The sequence below is a fragment of the Bradysia coprophila genome, chromosome IV, assembly GCF_014529535.1.
Source record: "Bradysia coprophila strain Holo2 chromosome IV, BU_Bcop_v1, whole genome shotgun sequence".
In the NCBI taxonomy this organism is placed as follows: Eukaryota; Metazoa; Arthropoda; class Insecta; order Diptera; family Sciaridae; genus Bradysia; species Bradysia coprophila.
Genome location: NC_050738.1, coordinates 8,585,217 through 8,603,598, shown reverse-complemented (window position 1 = coordinate 8,603,598; position 18,382 = coordinate 8,585,217). Strand labels below are relative to the sequence as shown.

The 18,382-nt window shown below is 36.1% G+C and overlaps 2 protein-coding genes across 2 annotated transcripts; both read left to right on the top strand.

The window, feature by feature from the left end:
• The first annotated feature begins 744 nt into the window (after positions 1 to 744).
• Positions 745 to 2,368, top strand: LOC119066908 (U6 small nuclear RNA (adenine-(43)-N(6))-methyltransferase). Its single transcript, XM_037169599.1, has 3 exons — positions 745 to 947; positions 1,010 to 1,223; positions 1,280 to 2,368. The coding sequence occupies exons 1-3, from the start codon at positions 843 to 845 to the stop codon at positions 2,362 to 2,364; spliced, it is 1,404 nt and encodes a 467-aa protein (XP_037025494.1). The 5' UTR covers positions 745 to 842; the 3' UTR covers positions 2,365 to 2,368.
• A 599-nt stretch (positions 2,369 to 2,967) lies between these two features.
• Positions 2,968 to 13,530, top strand: LOC119066016. The gene is made up of 20 exons (XM_037168234.1): positions 2,968 to 3,116; positions 4,304 to 4,389; positions 4,458 to 4,486; positions 4,542 to 4,695; positions 4,754 to 4,931; positions 4,993 to 5,204; positions 5,262 to 5,402; positions 5,470 to 5,548; positions 5,609 to 5,684; positions 5,756 to 6,037; positions 7,567 to 7,688; positions 8,491 to 8,564; positions 8,769 to 8,839; positions 8,903 to 9,237; positions 9,305 to 9,410; positions 9,477 to 9,543; positions 9,617 to 9,793; positions 12,913 to 13,009; positions 13,069 to 13,147; positions 13,217 to 13,530. Exons 1-20 carry the CDS (start codon positions 3,104 to 3,106, stop codon positions 13,434 to 13,436), a joined length of 2,598 nt encoding a protein of 865 aa, XP_037024129.1. The 5' UTR covers positions 2,968 to 3,103; the 3' UTR covers positions 13,437 to 13,530.
• Positions 13,531 to 18,382: the final 4,852 nt, after the last annotated feature.

Genomic DNA, 18,382 nt, shown 5'->3' with positions numbered 1-18,382 from the left:
CGTGTGATGATTATGATGATGACATTAATGCTGTCAAAAGTAAAATAGAATAGAGATAGCGCTTTCTTCATATATAGACTTCTTGCGGAAACGGTTTTATTTTTGAAATTACTATTTCGCGACAAACATTAATTTCAAGACCACAAGACCATCTCCTCAGAATTATCGGGTCTGAATTATCAACACAATCCTCACACTTGGAAAAATAAAAATTTCCAAACGAGGAATTAACCTGTCACAGACGGCAAGATTGCTTTCAGAAATCTTTTACTTCATTTGTTTTTAACATGCTTTTTGCTATATAAGACCCCATTAGTTGTCGTTGTTGATAACAGGTGACAGCCGTCTGTAACAGGTTAGTCATAGCACGAACACTCAGTAGACCAGTAGACCTCAAAATAGGTCTCAGATAGTCTCGAGCTACACCTGGTTAATGGTGGACGATCTTTGAATATCGAAAAAGGGTGTTTTTTAGACTCATTTTATGGCCGCTAAATATGTGCGATGCAGGTGGTTCATTGTAAAGCTGAGTTCAAGTACTTTCAGGGTATGCCTAGTTTGAGAACAGCTTTAGATAGGGGTGGGCTGGTACTGATGATGGTTAATGTGAACCAATCATAGAAGCAAAAAACAACGATTTTTTACGAATTCAGAACTTACTCTTACAGAGCTAACTGCCATCTCTGAGCAGAATAATTTATTTGATTTGTGAGTATTTTGCGACGGTTGAGTTGTCATGTTGACATTAACGCGGTCTTAATGTAGTTGAGGTTATAGTTTGTTTACGTTTATAAAAGCGAAAAGAGAATAGTGATACAAAGTTCTTGATTTTCGTTGGCAAAATGTCGATGAATCAGTTTATGCATCCAAGAAATAAGTACAAAATTCCACCAAACTTTACCGACCTTGCAGTCGAATATCCAGAGTTTCGATTAATTTCCCATTTGGTAAACTTTTTTGAATTAGCGTTCAAATTGCATCACTCACTCACTAACGATTCACTTTGTAGGATGTAAATGGTAAAGTAACGATCAATTTCAAAGATGAGAATACATTACGTACACTCACCAAGTGTCTCCTGCACAAAGATTTCGAATTGGATGTAACTCTGCCACCAGATAAGTTGGTTCCAACGCTACCGTTGCGATTGAATTACATTTTATGGATCGAAGATATTCTGAAAACTGCCGGAATAGCAAACAATGTAACAGGAATCGATATCGGTAGATAGATCGTTTAGATAGCAATCGAAAATAAATAAAAGTCTTCATTTCCGTAGGCTGCGGAGCGTCTTGCATATATGGCTTACTGGCAGCCAAAGAGAACGAATGGAAAATGGTAGCCTTGGACTCGAACAGCGAAAGTTGCAGTTACGCTCGTACGAATGTTGAAAATAACAAACTCGACCATCTTATTGAAGTGATTCATCAAGATGACCACACTAAAATCTTCAGCAAATTGATCGACCGATTGGCATTCCAAACACTAGATTTTTGTCTATGTAATCCACCGTTCTTCAGTACATTAGACGACGTGAATTCGAATATTCCAGTTAAAAAGAATCGAACCGGACATCGACCGTCGCCCCATAATGGCAGAACTGGTATCAACTGCGAACTGATAGCCGAGGGTGGTGAATGTGATTTCGTTGAAAAGATTATCAATGAGAGTTGCCAACTGAAGGATGGCATTAAGATTTACACAACAATGCTGGGCCATAAGAGCAGTGTCGACAAAATCGTTAAGTTGCTGATGACCAACGGAATAACGAATTTCTGTCAAACAGAATTTTGTCAGGGTCATACCACTCGTTGGGGTATTGCTTGGACATTTTGCTCAGACATTTATCTTCGCATGGTGCCCGTTCATGGTCAGCATAGTGTGACAACAAAAGTTTTTACCCATCACATTACAACACACGATGCTACCACTCACACCTTACGACTGGTGGAAAAAAGTCTGGAAAGTGTCAGCGTGTCAGTGAAAGACACTGACTTCACCAACCCCAGCTGTGTAACATTTAAGGGAGTCGCTCCGGCGGAGAACACATGGTCGCGGCAAAGACAGAGAAGGCGAGAATTCGATCGTCGGGATAGGCCACATTTGGAGAATGAAATCAATGCTAAGAAGGAAGTCAGTCAGACTGATAACGATCAACCAACGGCAGCAAAAAGGAGAAAAGTTGATGACACTATTGTTGACGAACAGGCTGTGCCAAAGAATCAATTTCCGTTTTTAGTATTTGAATGTTCATTGAAGAAGCGTGGTTGTGGGACTGATTTGAATTTGAAATATTTGTATGGAAAAGGCGGCAAGGACAGTGTGTACCAAATATTTCAATTTTTAATAAATCGGCTGAAGTAGATTTGCATTGTCTTTTAATCGCATAATTTTCAAACGACAACCAAAGAAATCAGTTCATCTGGGCCAACAAATAATCGTGGTCAAAGTGAGCATATCAAATTAACCTGGAAGATTGACGATAAAGAAGAAAGTGGAGTGGAGACGAATACACGTTTAAAGCCAATGAACAAAAAGGTTCTTGACATTACAGTCAGAGGCAGTAAAATTTCAACATGAATTTGTGTCACCTGTTGTTCAGCTGATCAACACTACAATGAAAACTGTTTATACTAGTTTATACGGTTGAAACTACTGCACGCACGCAGCAGTGGATCAGCTGAAAAACAACTGAAGTAAATTCATGCTGAAATTTCACTTCCTCTAACTGTATCTGTCTGCTATACAGAAGTAATTTGATGTTGTAGTCCCAGGAAAATCAGTTTGAATGTCTGAAGACGAAGAACCAAAATGCAATTATTATTCCATTTGCGATAAAATGTTTTCGTACCATACACGTCCAGAATGACAATCGAAAAGAATAAATTTTATTGTCCAATTGACGATATCTTGACAAAAATACAACCGGCTATCATGCCACAGATTCAACTGGTGATATTGTTAAGTAATTAGATGCTATCAAGTCTAGAAGAACTACAGTTAAATAATTATTTTCAATTTCAGTCAGTAGCAATCAGTAGGTTGTGTGGACCGGTTGTTATTTTAAATTGTAGTCAAAACTAGAAGTAAAGTCCGTTCAGCAATGGCTAGACTAGGTACTTTTTTTAAAGAAGTTAATAGTAGGGACGTATAATAGTCCCTGTACATTGATATTTCGACGAGTGGGAATAACACATAAAATAACAATGTCCTCTCAAATCACGACAGAGTAAAGTTAACCAGACAGAGGCAGGAGCGCTGATTTGACTAGGGACCTGATTAATCTATATTTTTTGAGAATAAAATTTTTCAACTTATGTCAGTGTTCATTTGAGTTCATTTTCATACAGTGTATTAGGTCCCTTATTTGACGTTTCGAAAATGAACCACTACTGCCTGGTTTAATTTACTCTGCCATGGTCCAATCAATTACGTAATTTTTAAATTTTACTTACAAAGCGGGTTTCAACCCGAGTCGAAAACAAGGGCTGCGATCACACAAGCTAAAATACAAAGTTCCATCATACAATTACGTACGCTAATTCACTCATTTATTAACGCTCATGTCAATGAAGTAATGACTAATTTTCCGGGGGTGCAGTGCGTAAAGTATTTTGACTTCACTTTTAAAATGAATGAAAATGAACTGAATGAGAGGAAATACTTTAAAAACGAAGCTGGTAGTGTAAAACTTGTACGCAAAAATAATCATATTAAAATAATAATGATCACCTGTGCTGAAAATTTTGTTCTGTGGCTATTATCATTGGGTTATAAAGTGTAACCTTATGATGGCTATTACAAATCCTTAAAAAATCGAAAGTACATACAAAAGCGTGCTAAATATATAAATATGGTTTCTCAATAACGACGCATTATCACGATCTATTAACAAAATGTTTACAATTTCGATCGTATTTTTATCGAACATGTTTGGCCTGTTTGAAGTTCATTCATTACCATTTATCAGCAACTATGACAATAATAAGCTACCAGTTCTTGGTCTGGCTAGTGTATAGTGTAAGGTAAATGTTAAACTGGAAAATTGTGTCTATCAAACCTATTTAAAATACTTAGATCAAAAGAAGTAATAGATTTGATAACCATACTTATCATGGTTATGAAATATTAACAATTATTTTAATAATCATAGATTTAGATTCCAATTTTGGGTTACAATCTTGTTACGGTCATAAAATAACTCAAAAAAAAAAAACGTAAATATTGCGTACTCCACTCTTGATGACCACAATTTAGATGGAAAAGGTGATAGGAGGCAATTATCGATAACTTTTATTTTTAGCAGCAATCATACTGCCAATAATCATTGGTCTGGCCAATTTTCATATGATATCTGGCATCGATGATCCGGAGTTCGTTGGCAGAATGGTTAGGATTTCTCAATATTAATGCTTCAATTTTCAGATGCCGTTGATTGATTTTATTCGTATTTTTAGGTATTGGACGAAGTTCCGTTAATCGATGGGTAAGAATACAGGCTGAACTAATCAGCAAATTTAAAATTTACTCATACGTTGCAGACACAACGATTTACCCTATAACTTATACCGAATTGAGGGTAACATGCTCGAGAACTTTGATTTTGATTCGGATTTGCGACAAAATCCTAAATGGCAAGTCTCATCGTCGCATACAGATCTGCCAAGATTAAGACAGGGAAAAGTTGGAGGACAGGTGAGTCTCTGTCGATGTCTTTGAATGAATTTTCTTGATTTATAAAATAATTTCAAAGTTCTGGGTCGCCTACGTTGGCTGTGAAACGAATCATAAAGATGCTGTGGAAAGAACATTGGAGCAAATTGACGTAATAAAAAGATTGGTAGCTAAATACAATGAGAGCATGGAATTGGTTACTGAAGCTGATGGAATCATGGAGGCTTTTAATCAGCAAAAAATTGCAAGCATAATTTGTAGGTCACTTGAAGAAGACTCCGCATTTCTTGCGTCTGAATAACATGAAACATATTTTAGGTGTTGAGGGTGGTCATTCCATTGACTCGAGAATGTCGGTTTTGAGATTATTTTACGAGCTCGGCGTTAGATACTTAACTTTAACACATAATTGCAATACTCCATGGGCCGATAACCACAACCAATATTCTCAATCTAATGTGCCTAAAATTGGAGGCTTGTCTGAATTTGGTCGGGATATTGTTCGTGAAATGAATCGACTCGGAATGATGGTTTGTCCATTACACTTTGTTCAACTTGAATTTCGTTTAGAATTCAGCCTGTTTCAGGTTGATCTTTCACATGTGTCTAAAGATGTGATGTTGGATGCTTTGAACGTTAGTTTAGCACCAGTTATATTCAGTCACAGTTCCGCCAGAGGTGTATACAATGTAACCAGAAATGCTGATGATGAAGTTTTATTGAAATTGGTAGGTCTTGCATGCAACAGTTACCACTGATTAGAGTATATTACTAACTGAATCAAATTAACAATAGAGAGAGAATGACGGAATCATTATGATCAATTTCTATCCGGGTTTCATAGGACGAAACGCTTCGATATTCGACGTAATCGGTAATTCATTTGAATCAACAAAATTAATTTTTCCGACTCAATTACCTCCAATTTTCAAAGCTCATCTTAATCACATCAAGTCTGTCATTGGACCTGATTACATTGGACTCGGAGGAGACTATGACGGTGTATCTTCGTAAATATCACCGTTCCAACGCTATTGAAATTTTTAGTTCAACTCTACCGCAACTTTCATTTATTTTCCAGCCAACCAATCGGCCTAGAAGACGTTTCCAAATACCCCGATCTGTTCGATTTGCTGGCCGAAGAGGGACACGGATATGAACCGTGGAGCCGAGAAGATTTGCAGAAACTGGCCGGTTTGAATTTGATCCGAGTGTACAAAGAAGTGGAGAATGTGCGAGATCAATTACGTAACGGAACAATCAATGATCGATCCATATCTAGGGATGATCTGATTGCAACTAACGTAACAATGACGTGCCGCACAAATATGGGTTCGAGTAGTGGAGCCGAAGCTACACCAGAGTAATCTTGAAAAGTGAAATTTGAATTGGAAATAAATGTTGGTCACTCAGGAAGGTGATTCCAATTACATACTTTGAATTTGACACATTTTGTATAAGGAAGATGTCACTTTGTGAGTTATTGTGAATGACGCGGCGCGAGATTCCCTAACACCTACTGTCCGCCTTTTCCTCCTTGCTTTAAAATCGAGAATATTAGGTCGTCCAATTTTATTAGTATTACTACTGACTTAACTTAATCCAGCCAGAATGAACGAAAATTCTGTAGTTTGGTGCCTCCCACCTTCTTTCTTAAGAATCTATCTTTAAAAAAATGATTCTTTTTGAAAAGATTCCATGAACGAATACAGTTTATCCGATGAACTCCGTGGTGCTTGTGCAGATTAATAAAAAAAAACTGGAAAATAAAATGTTGTCCGTTCGATTGGTTTTATTAACCTCGGTCGAGCTCGTGGTTTCAACTCAATGACATCACAGCTTTAAATCTTTCAGATATCATTCAAACGAGAGTTCTGTCCATCACGCCACCAGATAGGCATTCGTTGGTCTCAACGTACATTTTACTGTATGAGAAGGCATTTTAGCAAGAGATGTTCTTACCGGACGAAATAACCGTCTGAGTGAAACAGTATAGTAACTCATTCCATTTACTTTACTAAACGGAATCAACAGTCACAAAGTCACACCATGACTGAATTTCCTAAAATAAATACTTCGTCTGCTTGTATACTTTTCACAAGACGTAATATCTTTTTCATGACCGTATGTAGGTATACTACTGCATCACGTTATCATTCAATGAGCCTTAATTATTGTTTTATGGTTGACTCATAAAACGTGAGAATACTAAGTGGTTGTTCGAATTAAAATAACCTTTATGCGACTTTAAAAAATAAAATGAAAAAGATTGGATCTGTATCCAATCGATCATTCTCTTGAGGTAGCTATTTTTGATACAAGTAACAAAATGGGGTAGTTTTCCACATCTACTTATCCTAACCGTTTTTGAGATAATACATGCAATTTAAATGTGAGACTGGCAATACAGTGAGTTTTGTGTCGCTAGTGTCGAAAAGACGTTACACTTCACCACTAGAGTGTCAAAATGTACCCCATTTCGATACTTGAATTTCATACGAAACAAAGACTTTACCAAATCAAGGTATTTGTTGAGTTTGTTGTGGAGATCGAGGTCATAGCCCTCCTGGTGAATAATACTTTCAAATAAAATTACTCAAAACAATCAATTGTAATGAATACCCTTGTTTCTCCTAATCTTTAAAGTTATTCACATTTTTATCTGACCGTCGTTGGCAATAACCTGAATTTCAGTACCAATACAACATGCAATACAAAAGGCTTTACGAATAATAATGTTGGTAAAAATGTGCAGATAAAACGCTTCTTATCATTAAATTACTAATAATAAACAAAGAGGTATGTGTCTTTTAGACTACAGCCCGATAACATTCGTGTGGTTAGGCTGAGTGCGTACATACGAATGAAGTAGCTCATACAATACCATTGAATTAGCCATTTAGTAGTGATTCAATTTTACATTAATTTGGAAGGTTATTTTGTGATCAGAAGTGTTTTTTTTACAAATCGGAACAAAATGAGAAGTTTTACGGAAATGTGGTACGATCCCCCAAGTAAGGATCTTAGTCTGTAAATTATATTTTAAAGAAAGAATGTCCATAGTGAAAAAAGGTCGATAATTTCCGTTATTGCCCACCGTTTCTCGGTTTTGCATAATTATGGCAATGATACACTTTCCTAGAAAACTAGAAGACAATTTTTTGTATGACAAAATTCTTAGAATTTTATTTTTCTTTGCCATAAATCAAGACTCGTAAACGAAGCGAGACGTGTTAAAATAATCGTATTTTGAGTTTTTAATTTTTCTTTATTTTTAAACTTACTCATTCAATGTGCAATGAGGTAAAGTGCTTCTTACGATGTATAAATCATCAAATTCTGCTAAGTCGAGTACCGAGATAACATTTTTTTTTGTATACGGACTAGTCTACCTCCATGTATATGAATGACGCCAAATAATGATTCAATTTGCGTATACAGGTCACACGTTAAACCTGTGACAAACTATATGATAACGTGTATGGAAAAGCTACTATCACCGAAATACATTCGTCTTATTGTCGTTATGGTGCAATAATTTCAGTCGGAAAGTATTAGTTAGTTATTGTCATTACTTACATTGACAAGAACTGATAAGATTTTTTGAGTATTGCAGTCTAGAGTTCAAGAAGATAAAAGAGATCTTCGAGTCTTTGCCATATATATCTTTACAGTGTATGCGTAAAAGTGAACTCAAGACCTAAAGTATTACAAATCCTAAATTATGAATAATTCTCGAGTAATTTTCAAAAGAGTTCAATTCATTGTAATCATGGAGCGTCAGCAGGTTATTTATACTTATTTAACTCATTCCAGCACGAAAGAAGATCTTAATATTTGGTGGAGCCGGATTAGCGTTCATCATAATCCTGATAATTATCATTGTTGTGGTAGGTGTTTCTTTTATTGTTTGTTTATAGCAGTTTATCTTTTACGATCGTCCTATCATTATCAATCGATACGACAATTTTTATAAGCAATGTCGTCTTATAAAACAAAAATTTATCAGACAAATGAAGTAAAAGATGGATTATTCGTCCGTCTGTTGATAGAGTGAAAAATGCAAATGTTAACACAAATCCATTTAATATCAGGCTACATCCGGATCTAAGCCCGAACATTTTGTTGGGTCACAGGTTCTGAGTGAGGTTCCCTTAGTCGATGGGTATGTTGAAAGGATAACATTTACGTTTAATAAATAGTTATTCGTTAAATTCGTTGTTCGCAGTCACAATGACGTAGCTAATAACCTATACGAGCATGAGAAAAACCAGCTGAGCGCCTTTGATTTCACTAACTTAACGGGCAATCCGAAGTGGGACAATCCAGACAATGTATATAAATCACATACGGACTTAACTAGATTGATGGCTGGTAAGGTTCGGGGACAATTCTGGGCAGCCTATGTTGACTGTAATACAACCAATCCCGTTGCGCGAACTCTCGAACAAATTGATGTTATCAAAAGATTGATAGATAAATATCCCGATCAGATGGAACTGGTTACGGAACATGATGGAATCTTGAATGCATTTTATAACAACAAGATCGGCAGCTTGATTGGTATAGACTACCTCAACAAATTTTGTTTTGCTTTTTGGACCTAAACAATCTGTTTTTGTCAATCTAGGAGTCGAAGGTGGACATTCAATTGATTCCAGTTTAGCCGTTCTACGGTTGTACTATGAACTAGGAGTCAGATACATGACGCTCACTCACAACTGCAATACGGCATGGTATAGAGTATCCTAGTCATTGTAATTTGTCGAATTTGTGAAGAACCACACATTTTTCATCCGCAGGGCAGAATCCCATGAACCTAACCAGACATCACAATATAACGTTACTGGTCTTACCACATTTGGACAGGTAAAAAGCTTTATTTTTGGTGAAACTAAATGATTTTTTGAATTAATTGAATGATTTTCGTTGAATCAAAAAGGGCATCGTATTGGAAATGAACCGTTTAGGGATGATGGTGGATTTATCGCATGTTTCTAACGAGACTATGCACAAGGTCTTGGACGTGACTAAAGTTCCAGTAATTTTCAGTCACTCATCTGCATATGGAATGACAACTAGCACCAGAAATGTAGATGACTCAGTACTACTTAGATTGGTAAGATTTGCTCCGATTTTCAGTTTGAATTTTCGGGGTCTGTTGCTAAATTTGAAACGTTTTTTAATGAAGCATTCCCAATCATTTCGAAAGAATGTCGAGAGAACCGATCACTTGTTTTTTCTCAACCTTCCTCTTACAGCAACATAAATCCGCGTTATTCCAACAATATTCCAAACTTGAATGATCTCTTTAAATAGATCGTCGCGGTCACTGTGTTTCACTCCACTGATACGCTTAATATGTTGTGGTTGTGAAATAGTGCATCGTATGGCAAAAAATTCTGGCTTAGGATTAAGGCTCGGAACAGGTCAGGTTCAGGTCAGGTCAGGTCATGAGAAAAAATACCTGAGGGAATCAGGTCAGGTTCAGGTAATTTCCAAACCTGACCTGACCTGAACCTGACCTAATATGAAAAATACCTGATCTGACCTGATCTGACCTGAATTTGATAAAAGAAAAATTTGAATATTATGGGCGTTTTCAGCTTAGATCTGAGTCAGGAAGCATTGTTTTGAAGAGAATACCAAACGATCTGATTAGCCATACATTGTTATTGTTTTCTTCGTGATTTATTGAAGAAATAAGTCGAACATTTTAAACGGTAGAAATCATAAATACAAAAAACAATAATTCAGTATTTTCGGAAGAGGAACAAAATTTAAGAGTGCTCACCCCTTGGCAAATTTCTAGTCTACATATCTGCGCAAAAATATTCGTTTTTTGATAATTTCTCTGATCCAAAATCTTTTTTTGAAAAAGCACAGCCATGCAAGAATCAGTTACTTTTAAAGGAAAAATTGGTTTGTGGTTGATAACTTATCCCACTTGGCGAAACCTTTGCAAAATGTGTAAATTAGACATTTTGCAAAGGTTTCTCCAAGTGGGATAAGTTATTAACCAGAAACCAACTTTTTTTTTAAAGGTAACACATTTTTGCTTGCTTTAATAGTTTTACTTTTTCAAAAAAAAAGATTTCGCTTCAGAGAAATCATCAAAAAACGAATATTTTTGCGCAGAAATGTAGGCTAGAAATTTGCCAAGGGGTGATCGCTCTTAAGGTTTGTACAACGCTTTAACGCACATAACCGCGTGTTTAGTTTTGTGTGTGAGAGAGCATCTGGTGGGTGTAATAACGTCAACAGCTCCAAACAGTTCAACACTATACTCGACAAAGAGGGAAATGTTCCAGTAATTCCAGTAGTCCAAAACATTAATGTCGTTGATCTTCCAGGACAATTTACATGACGCTTGTCAGAACAAAACAATAGTTCAAGAAAACAATGAACTATTGAGGCATATCATTTGACTGTAAAAATAAATCATTTAGGTGGGATTGTAGTAATTGTGTAGACTTGCCTCTTAAAAGTACCCGAAATCAACATCAGGCTCGTGTTTAAAATAGCCTTCATTGCTTGACTGTTTTTCAAAATGTTTTTTTTTTCGTTTTTAATTAATAAATACTTAGCAGAATAGAAATTTTATATAATTTTGCCATAATTTATAAAATTATCAGAAATGTAAAAAAATTTAAAAAAATTCAGGTCAGGTCAAGTTTTTTCAGGTCAGGTCGAATCAGGTTAAAGATCACTTCAGGTCAGGTCAGGTCAGGTAATTAAATTTCAGGTCAGGTCAGGTTAACAAATAATTCAGGTCAGGTTTCAGGTTGACCTGACCTGTTCCGAGCCTTACTTAGGATGACTGGATGTCCTTTAAGATATTTCGCTCCAGTGAAAATATAAAATTCAACAAATTAAAATACTAACGCACTTTTACGTATCGCAATGTTTTGCTAATGTGGTTGGCAATGCATATGGAGTACATATAGTTATCTGGGACGAATTTCGGAATTGTATGTAGCCCTTCTAACACTCAACTAACTATGTTCATGTATACCACCAATTTATCGTTTCTCCGAGCGCCTTCCATAGTTTTTTGTCGCTATACGGTCATGTATGATAATAGGGATTCTTTTGAATTTCGACTGATCGAAATCGGCGTTACTTATTCCGGGACTTTTTTATAAATGCCCACGACAGAGTAAAGTTAACCAGGCGGGAGCGCTGATTTGACTTCGGACCTGAATAATCTAGTAGCCCTATATTTTTTGCGAATGAAATTTTTCAATTTATGTCAGTGTTCATTAACGTTCATTTTCATGCAGTGTATTAGGTCCCTTATTTGACGTTTCGAAAATGAACCGCTCCTGCCTGGTTTATTTTACTCTGTCGTGATATGCCTAGTTAGGCCTTGGTGCCTAGGCCCCAAAACCAGTCTCAGATATTTTTGATCTTCCATACCTGGCTGGTTGTCAGTGGCCAAAAGTCGAAAAATGGGGTTTCGTAGTACAGATTTCAATTCCGTAAGGTGGCGAGGACACGGACGTGTATGGGTTCGTTGGAAAGCTGATGTCGAGTACTACTGGGGCAAATATTACGTTAAAAAATTTGATGATAAACGGCCGAAAATATGACTTCCGGAAAATTTCTCAGAATCTAGAAAACCTCGGTGAACTTTGATGAGAGCTGTGACCTCACTAATGCGATTATTTGATTAAATTATAACTTATTATGAATGTGGAGGACCTGAGCTTTACACCGATACCCGTTTTTAGTAGTCCCTCTAAGACAAATTTCATCAAAAGTTATTGTTCGTTTTTTCTTCAGAATATAAAAGTAAACCGGTCCGTTTCATTTCTCAAAAGTCAAATTAAGTACCTAGCAGGATTGACTTTAAAATTGACTTTAAAGAATGTACACCAAGAAATTTAAGTGAGAGCAAATGCAGTGCAAATTTGACTTTTGACCAACCCGATATTCTTATTGTTTAAATCAGCTAAAATCGTTTAAAACCGGTTTTAACAATAGAAATATCATATTCCCAACTGACACTAGATGTTAGTGTGTGTTGGCCTTAAATCATACCGCTGTGTATTTTGATACTTGCCGATCTTACGACTAGGTTTACACTCATCGAACTCTAATTTGTTTCGTTTCTTATTGCTCGCAAGCTGGAGTGTTACGCGGTTTTAATGTCGGTTTAAGGCCAGGTTATGCATAACGACACATAACCTGGCCTTAACGAAAGTCTAAAAAATGAAACCAATTTTCAATTTACAGAAAGACAATAAAGGAATTGTTATGGTAAATTTCGGTTCTAAGTTCGTTCGAACCGGCTCGGACCCAGCAGTTAACGCCTCTATGGCTGATGTTATAGGTAAACATTAGTTTTACTTCTGTTTTATATTGAAATTTTCCACTGCCATCATATTGCAGCTCATTTGGATTATATCAGAAACGTGACCGAATCGACCGACTATGTTGGTATAGGAGCTGATTATGATGGACTTTCAGAGTAAGATTTGCAAAAATTCTCTTCATTTTATCGAAATGAAATAATTTTGTGATAATTCTACCACGAAAGGGTCCCAGATGGTCTGGAAGACGTTTCAAAGTACCCATCATTGTTCGATAAATTGGCAGAAACTTATGACTATCATCGTGGTTGGACCAGAGAAGAACTGAGCAAATTGGCTAGTGGAAATTTGTTGCGTGTTATGACGGCTGTAGAACAGTATCGTGACGAAAAAAAGGGAGTTTTAAACGAAAACATTTTAGATAATTCAACAACTACAACTGTGTAGCTGTAGCTATATGGTTTTAGAGTCACCGTTAAATGAATGCCATTAGTTTTGTTTTTCGTCAGTTTGTTGCGACCATCTTTTTAAATATTTATTTGACAAGTGGGAAAGTTTTAACCTGAAGCCGAAGGCAAGAGATGTAAAATCCCACAAGTTAAAGTAAAAATTTAAGAAGATCTCCGTAGTATATTTTGCTTGAAGGCCTTGCGGAAATGAGTTTCATCACTAATGTTAATAAGTAAATGACGAATTTCCAAGTGCACTAAGTAATAATAATGTTTGATTGTTAATTTAATAAATTAATTTTATACAAAAAAAAACATTGCTCAGCCATAATTTAATGCATCACCCTACGGCGTAAGATTTTTGAAACGGATTCTCTGGTATGTTCTTCGATATATACAGTTAATGCCAACCGAATATGTGTCTTAAGTATGCTTCAGCGGTAAAACCACTCAAAAAATCACTGCTTGACACGTCTTGACATTTTTTCAATTCTTTGAATGTCGTAGATCATTCAGTTTAAAAAAAATTACCATTCAGGTACTCCAAAGTCCAAACGTTCTGGAGCGCAATGAATGTATCTAATCTACGCAGGATCTTCAATCTGTGTCAAAAATTCGTTGGCTTTTTCTTACAACATTGTAATGGTGGGGCAATTATTTGTGCTATTCGGTCGGAGTCACTTGCTGGAGAATTTAATTTCAAATGGTCTTGGTTACCCTTTGAACTGGAATTGAACGTTGTTGCACTTTAGTTGTTTTGGTTAATTATGCCAATTGTGGATTCGATCGGTATTGTTTCAATTGACTGATTTTCGTTGAAGAAGAAAAGAATTTGGCGTGGATTTGGATCGTTAGAAAAGGATTTGGTTGTAATCGTGAGTGCGGAACCGCTGAATTTTATTTTTATGCTGTCTTGTGAACGAATGTGATGGAAGCAACTGAAGTTGAGCAGTTCTATACTGTTCTGTGACCACCATCACATTCAGAGGTCGAAACAGCATCTTTGCCTCAAGTTCATTCACCAAACATGAACCATGGGAAACGAAAAAGCAAACAGCTTTGTTTGTTCTTAAAGTTTTCTCTTTTATTTTACACGGTGGGGCTGAACGAACTTTAAATAAACATGTCGACTTCCATCTCGGTTGTTTTCATAGCTGAGTTGGGGGAGGCGTGTACTATCCAACGGCACATGTTGCAGGCGCAACCGCTGAGCCGTTTCTGAGAACTAGGAATATCGTCGCCTGGCTCTGCGGAAGTTGCTGGACCAGTGTTTGAAACTGGAATCGGTAGAGGGACAAATTCTAAGAACAACCATGTAAAAATTATTACTCTCAGTCATTTGGTTGCAGAGCAATAGAAGCTAAAAGTCGAAAATTCCACCTCTTCACCCCTCGACGAAGTTCCCGATCCAGCACTTTAATAGCGTTTCTAGACAAGGTTAATGTGCTCTTTCGAATGGCAATAAAATTTTTTTGAAAGTGGTCTCTTTTAGTACATTTTCAGAAAAGTCACTTTTTTGCTACCCTTGTTGAACTTTGGCTACTCCCATGCCTTGCCGGTTGGAATATTTCAACACGACATCCCTTGTAACAGGTAGCCTGAAGTCTAAGCTTTCCAATGATACCAAATATGCCATGTATGATTCTCAGCAAGAACTATTTATGATAAAGATTTTACATCGAGGTCGGGCTACCAACAAATTTAGGGTCATTTTCTTGAAGAAAAAAAACATGAATATCGTGTGGATACCTTTGCAGAAGCACCTGTAGGCTTTTTTCTATTGGTCCCAGAATATAGATACTTTCGACTTCTCGCAAATTTTCTCGCTCGACTAAAAATCTCTACGGATTTGAAATGTTCATGGGATAAATAAACCACTTTACCCGGGTTCATTCACGACCAAAAAAAGTGGAAAATTGATGTTTACCACGGCAGAGTAAAGTTAACCAGGCAAGACCTGAAGACCTGAAGGGACCTGAATAATCTAGTAGCCCTATATTTTTTGCGAATAAAATTTTTCAATTTATGTCAGTGTTCATTTGAGTTCATTTTCATACAGTGTATTAGGTCCCTTATTTGACGTTTCGAAAAGGGAAATTATATTCGACCAATATTTTTTGATCGACGACCTCGACGACCATTGGAATTTTTCCTTTTACAAATATTTTAATTCTTGCTACCGTTATTATCATCAAATTGGTACCAATTAGATGGAAATATTGGTAAATGGAATTGTTTTTAACGCTCAACCCAAAACTAATAACGTTCGATTATTACCATCCGTTTCGAAAATGAACCGCTCCTGCCTGGTTTATTTTACTCTGCCGTGTGTATATCCTATTATCACAATACACAAAAATTAATCGTTGATGTAAGAAGAAACAGAATTCATAACGCGTATTCACGTGACGGCCTAACAACATTGATTTGCATTATCCGATAATATTTTTTAAAACTTCAGTTAAGTTAAAAGACAAAAATTTGTATTTAAAGGGTCAGCCAATCATTGACAACGCAGTGCGTTGGTACGTAACACAAAAAATAGATAATGTTTGCGTGAAAATCCAAGACATCCGTTCACCAAAACTATGTGAGTGGTTCTAATTAAAATCCTTCAAGCTGAAGTTTTAAGTTGAAACTCTGTAATTTCCATTTTGCTTTGAAGAATATTGTGGCTAGAGCATTTTTCTGTCGCAATTTGTCGATAACAGAGGGTATGGTCGTCCATAATAAAATGTATGAAGGTGATTTCATTTAAAACGTTACAGCCATACCACGTTTCCGAACATTGGTATACAACTTTTACGGACTCATCTGACCTTTTTATTGAGAAACTCTATCACAGAAATAAATATCCTTGAATTCGAAGTTTTTATTCGCGTTTTTCCACGTTATCCAACAACCTAACAAACGAAAAAATTAGTTATGAATTATTGAATTCAAATTGCACCTGACAACAACGACCTTAATCCTCTTATTATAAAGGACGTATGCGACAAATAATTGAGGTAAAAGTTATTTGTTTACCGAGGGGAGAAACCAATAAATTCTAGCGAGAGCGAAGTTGGAATTTCCTATTTTTTCCTAAGAACAAAACATGTTTAATGTGTGCGTACTGTAATTACTGTTTTTCATGAAACGAAAACATTAATTCATTAGAGGTCGCCAGCTTTATGGCCAATAACAATCATTTCAAACAATATCGCCCCTTCAAAAATGGCGACCATTGTGAATGTTTACATATGTCCAATATGTTCTTTGTCCAATATGAAAAATACTATTCGTACCACGGACTAAATGTCTTTTTTAGCGTAATCGATTCCAGACCTCGCCTTCGGCTCTGTCTGGAAACTTCCCCACGCTAAAAAAGACTTAGTCATTGATACGAAATGTACTATTTCTCAATCTATTTTCTCATGTCCTTTTGAGTGGAGAAAAAAAGGTTAATCACATCGCACACATGAAATAGTTGTCTGTTTAAAGAGGAACGAAAATAGGAAATACAAATTTCGATTACAATCTGTCTTTATTCGAATTTTGTTTGAGTTGATCATGGTGCACCTTCTCTTAATAAACTGTGCGAGATGATTAAACGAATTATGCGGGTAAATAAGTGAATTATGCTGGAAAGTTTTGAATTTTTGAGAAACAATCAATAAATGAAGAGAGTCGTAAACAAAACTTTATTTTCTCCGTGGCGTAAAAGGGGTCAAAACACGAGTTTTCTCGCTGGGGAAGCATCAAATGGTTATTTTTGTTCAGGAATGAAAGAAGGATATTCCAACAAGAGTTCGCTCTGGCCTCAGTTTCATCGAGTTGGCATTTTCTATTTCTCCCCCAGGTGAACACAAAATTTTTCTTCCGAGCGTGGCGTGAATAACAGTTTTTATCCACGAAACAAATGAATCTCAATTGATACACCATTTTTCAAAACCAAACCGAAGTGACAATTGCAAAGAGAAAAACAATCCCCTTCACCCCATGGGAGCAAGAGGTGAAAAAATAAAAATTTTCTTAACTGAACTGTCATCAGAGAGAGTGTCATCAAAGCTCAAACGTCTCAGCGAATTTTGGAAATTTTCTCTCGATTTTTTCCCTTTGCATGAATTTTTTTTAGTACTAGGTTTGGACGATGTTTTTAAGCTATTTTTGATTGTAGCTCGCGAAAGTAGCTTCAATACATCGTCCAAACCAAGAACACAAATAACTATAACGCAGCTCGGATGAAAACTTTTCATGTTTCGAACCGAGAAAGATCCCTTAAATAAAATTTCCTAGCGTATCTGTTTTGTACCATTGATTTTGGGCCCTTTTGCATGCACAACTCGCGAAATCAATCGTACAAGATAACGCAAATAACTATGCCATTTTGAAAACTGTAAATATTGTAAAAAAATGTAAATTGTTTGGCCCACTGTTTTATCTATTTGTCTCATTTGATTTCTACAATCAACCAATTTCGAGCAATCAAACGTACTATCGACAAGTCATTACAAATAAAGATATTCAAAGACACGTACGAATTACCAACTTATCTGAAAATTGAGATTATACTTTCCTTCATGTCAGCCAAGATAACAGGTATTCTGATTTCAATTTTTCGAAATAAGTGTACACAAGCCCGAATCATCACTTTTTCGATACATCGCCCACAAGTATTTCACTAAACATTTAAAAAAAAAAAAGTTTCTTATCAGTTTGATTTCCTCTATACAATAGATAAAACGCTGTGTTTCACTGATAATAATTCTGTATTACTGATAAGGTGGATGTATAAGGTGTATTGAAATGGTTCAAGGATTGAAGAAAAAAAAAACATTTTTGGTTCAGACTAATTTTTCGTAAATTTCCATTAAATTCTTAAAATTCGGCTAATTGCGCAATACACTTAAGGCATTATTACAGGCAAAATTGGTCAGTGAATTCATATGAAAAGATACCGAA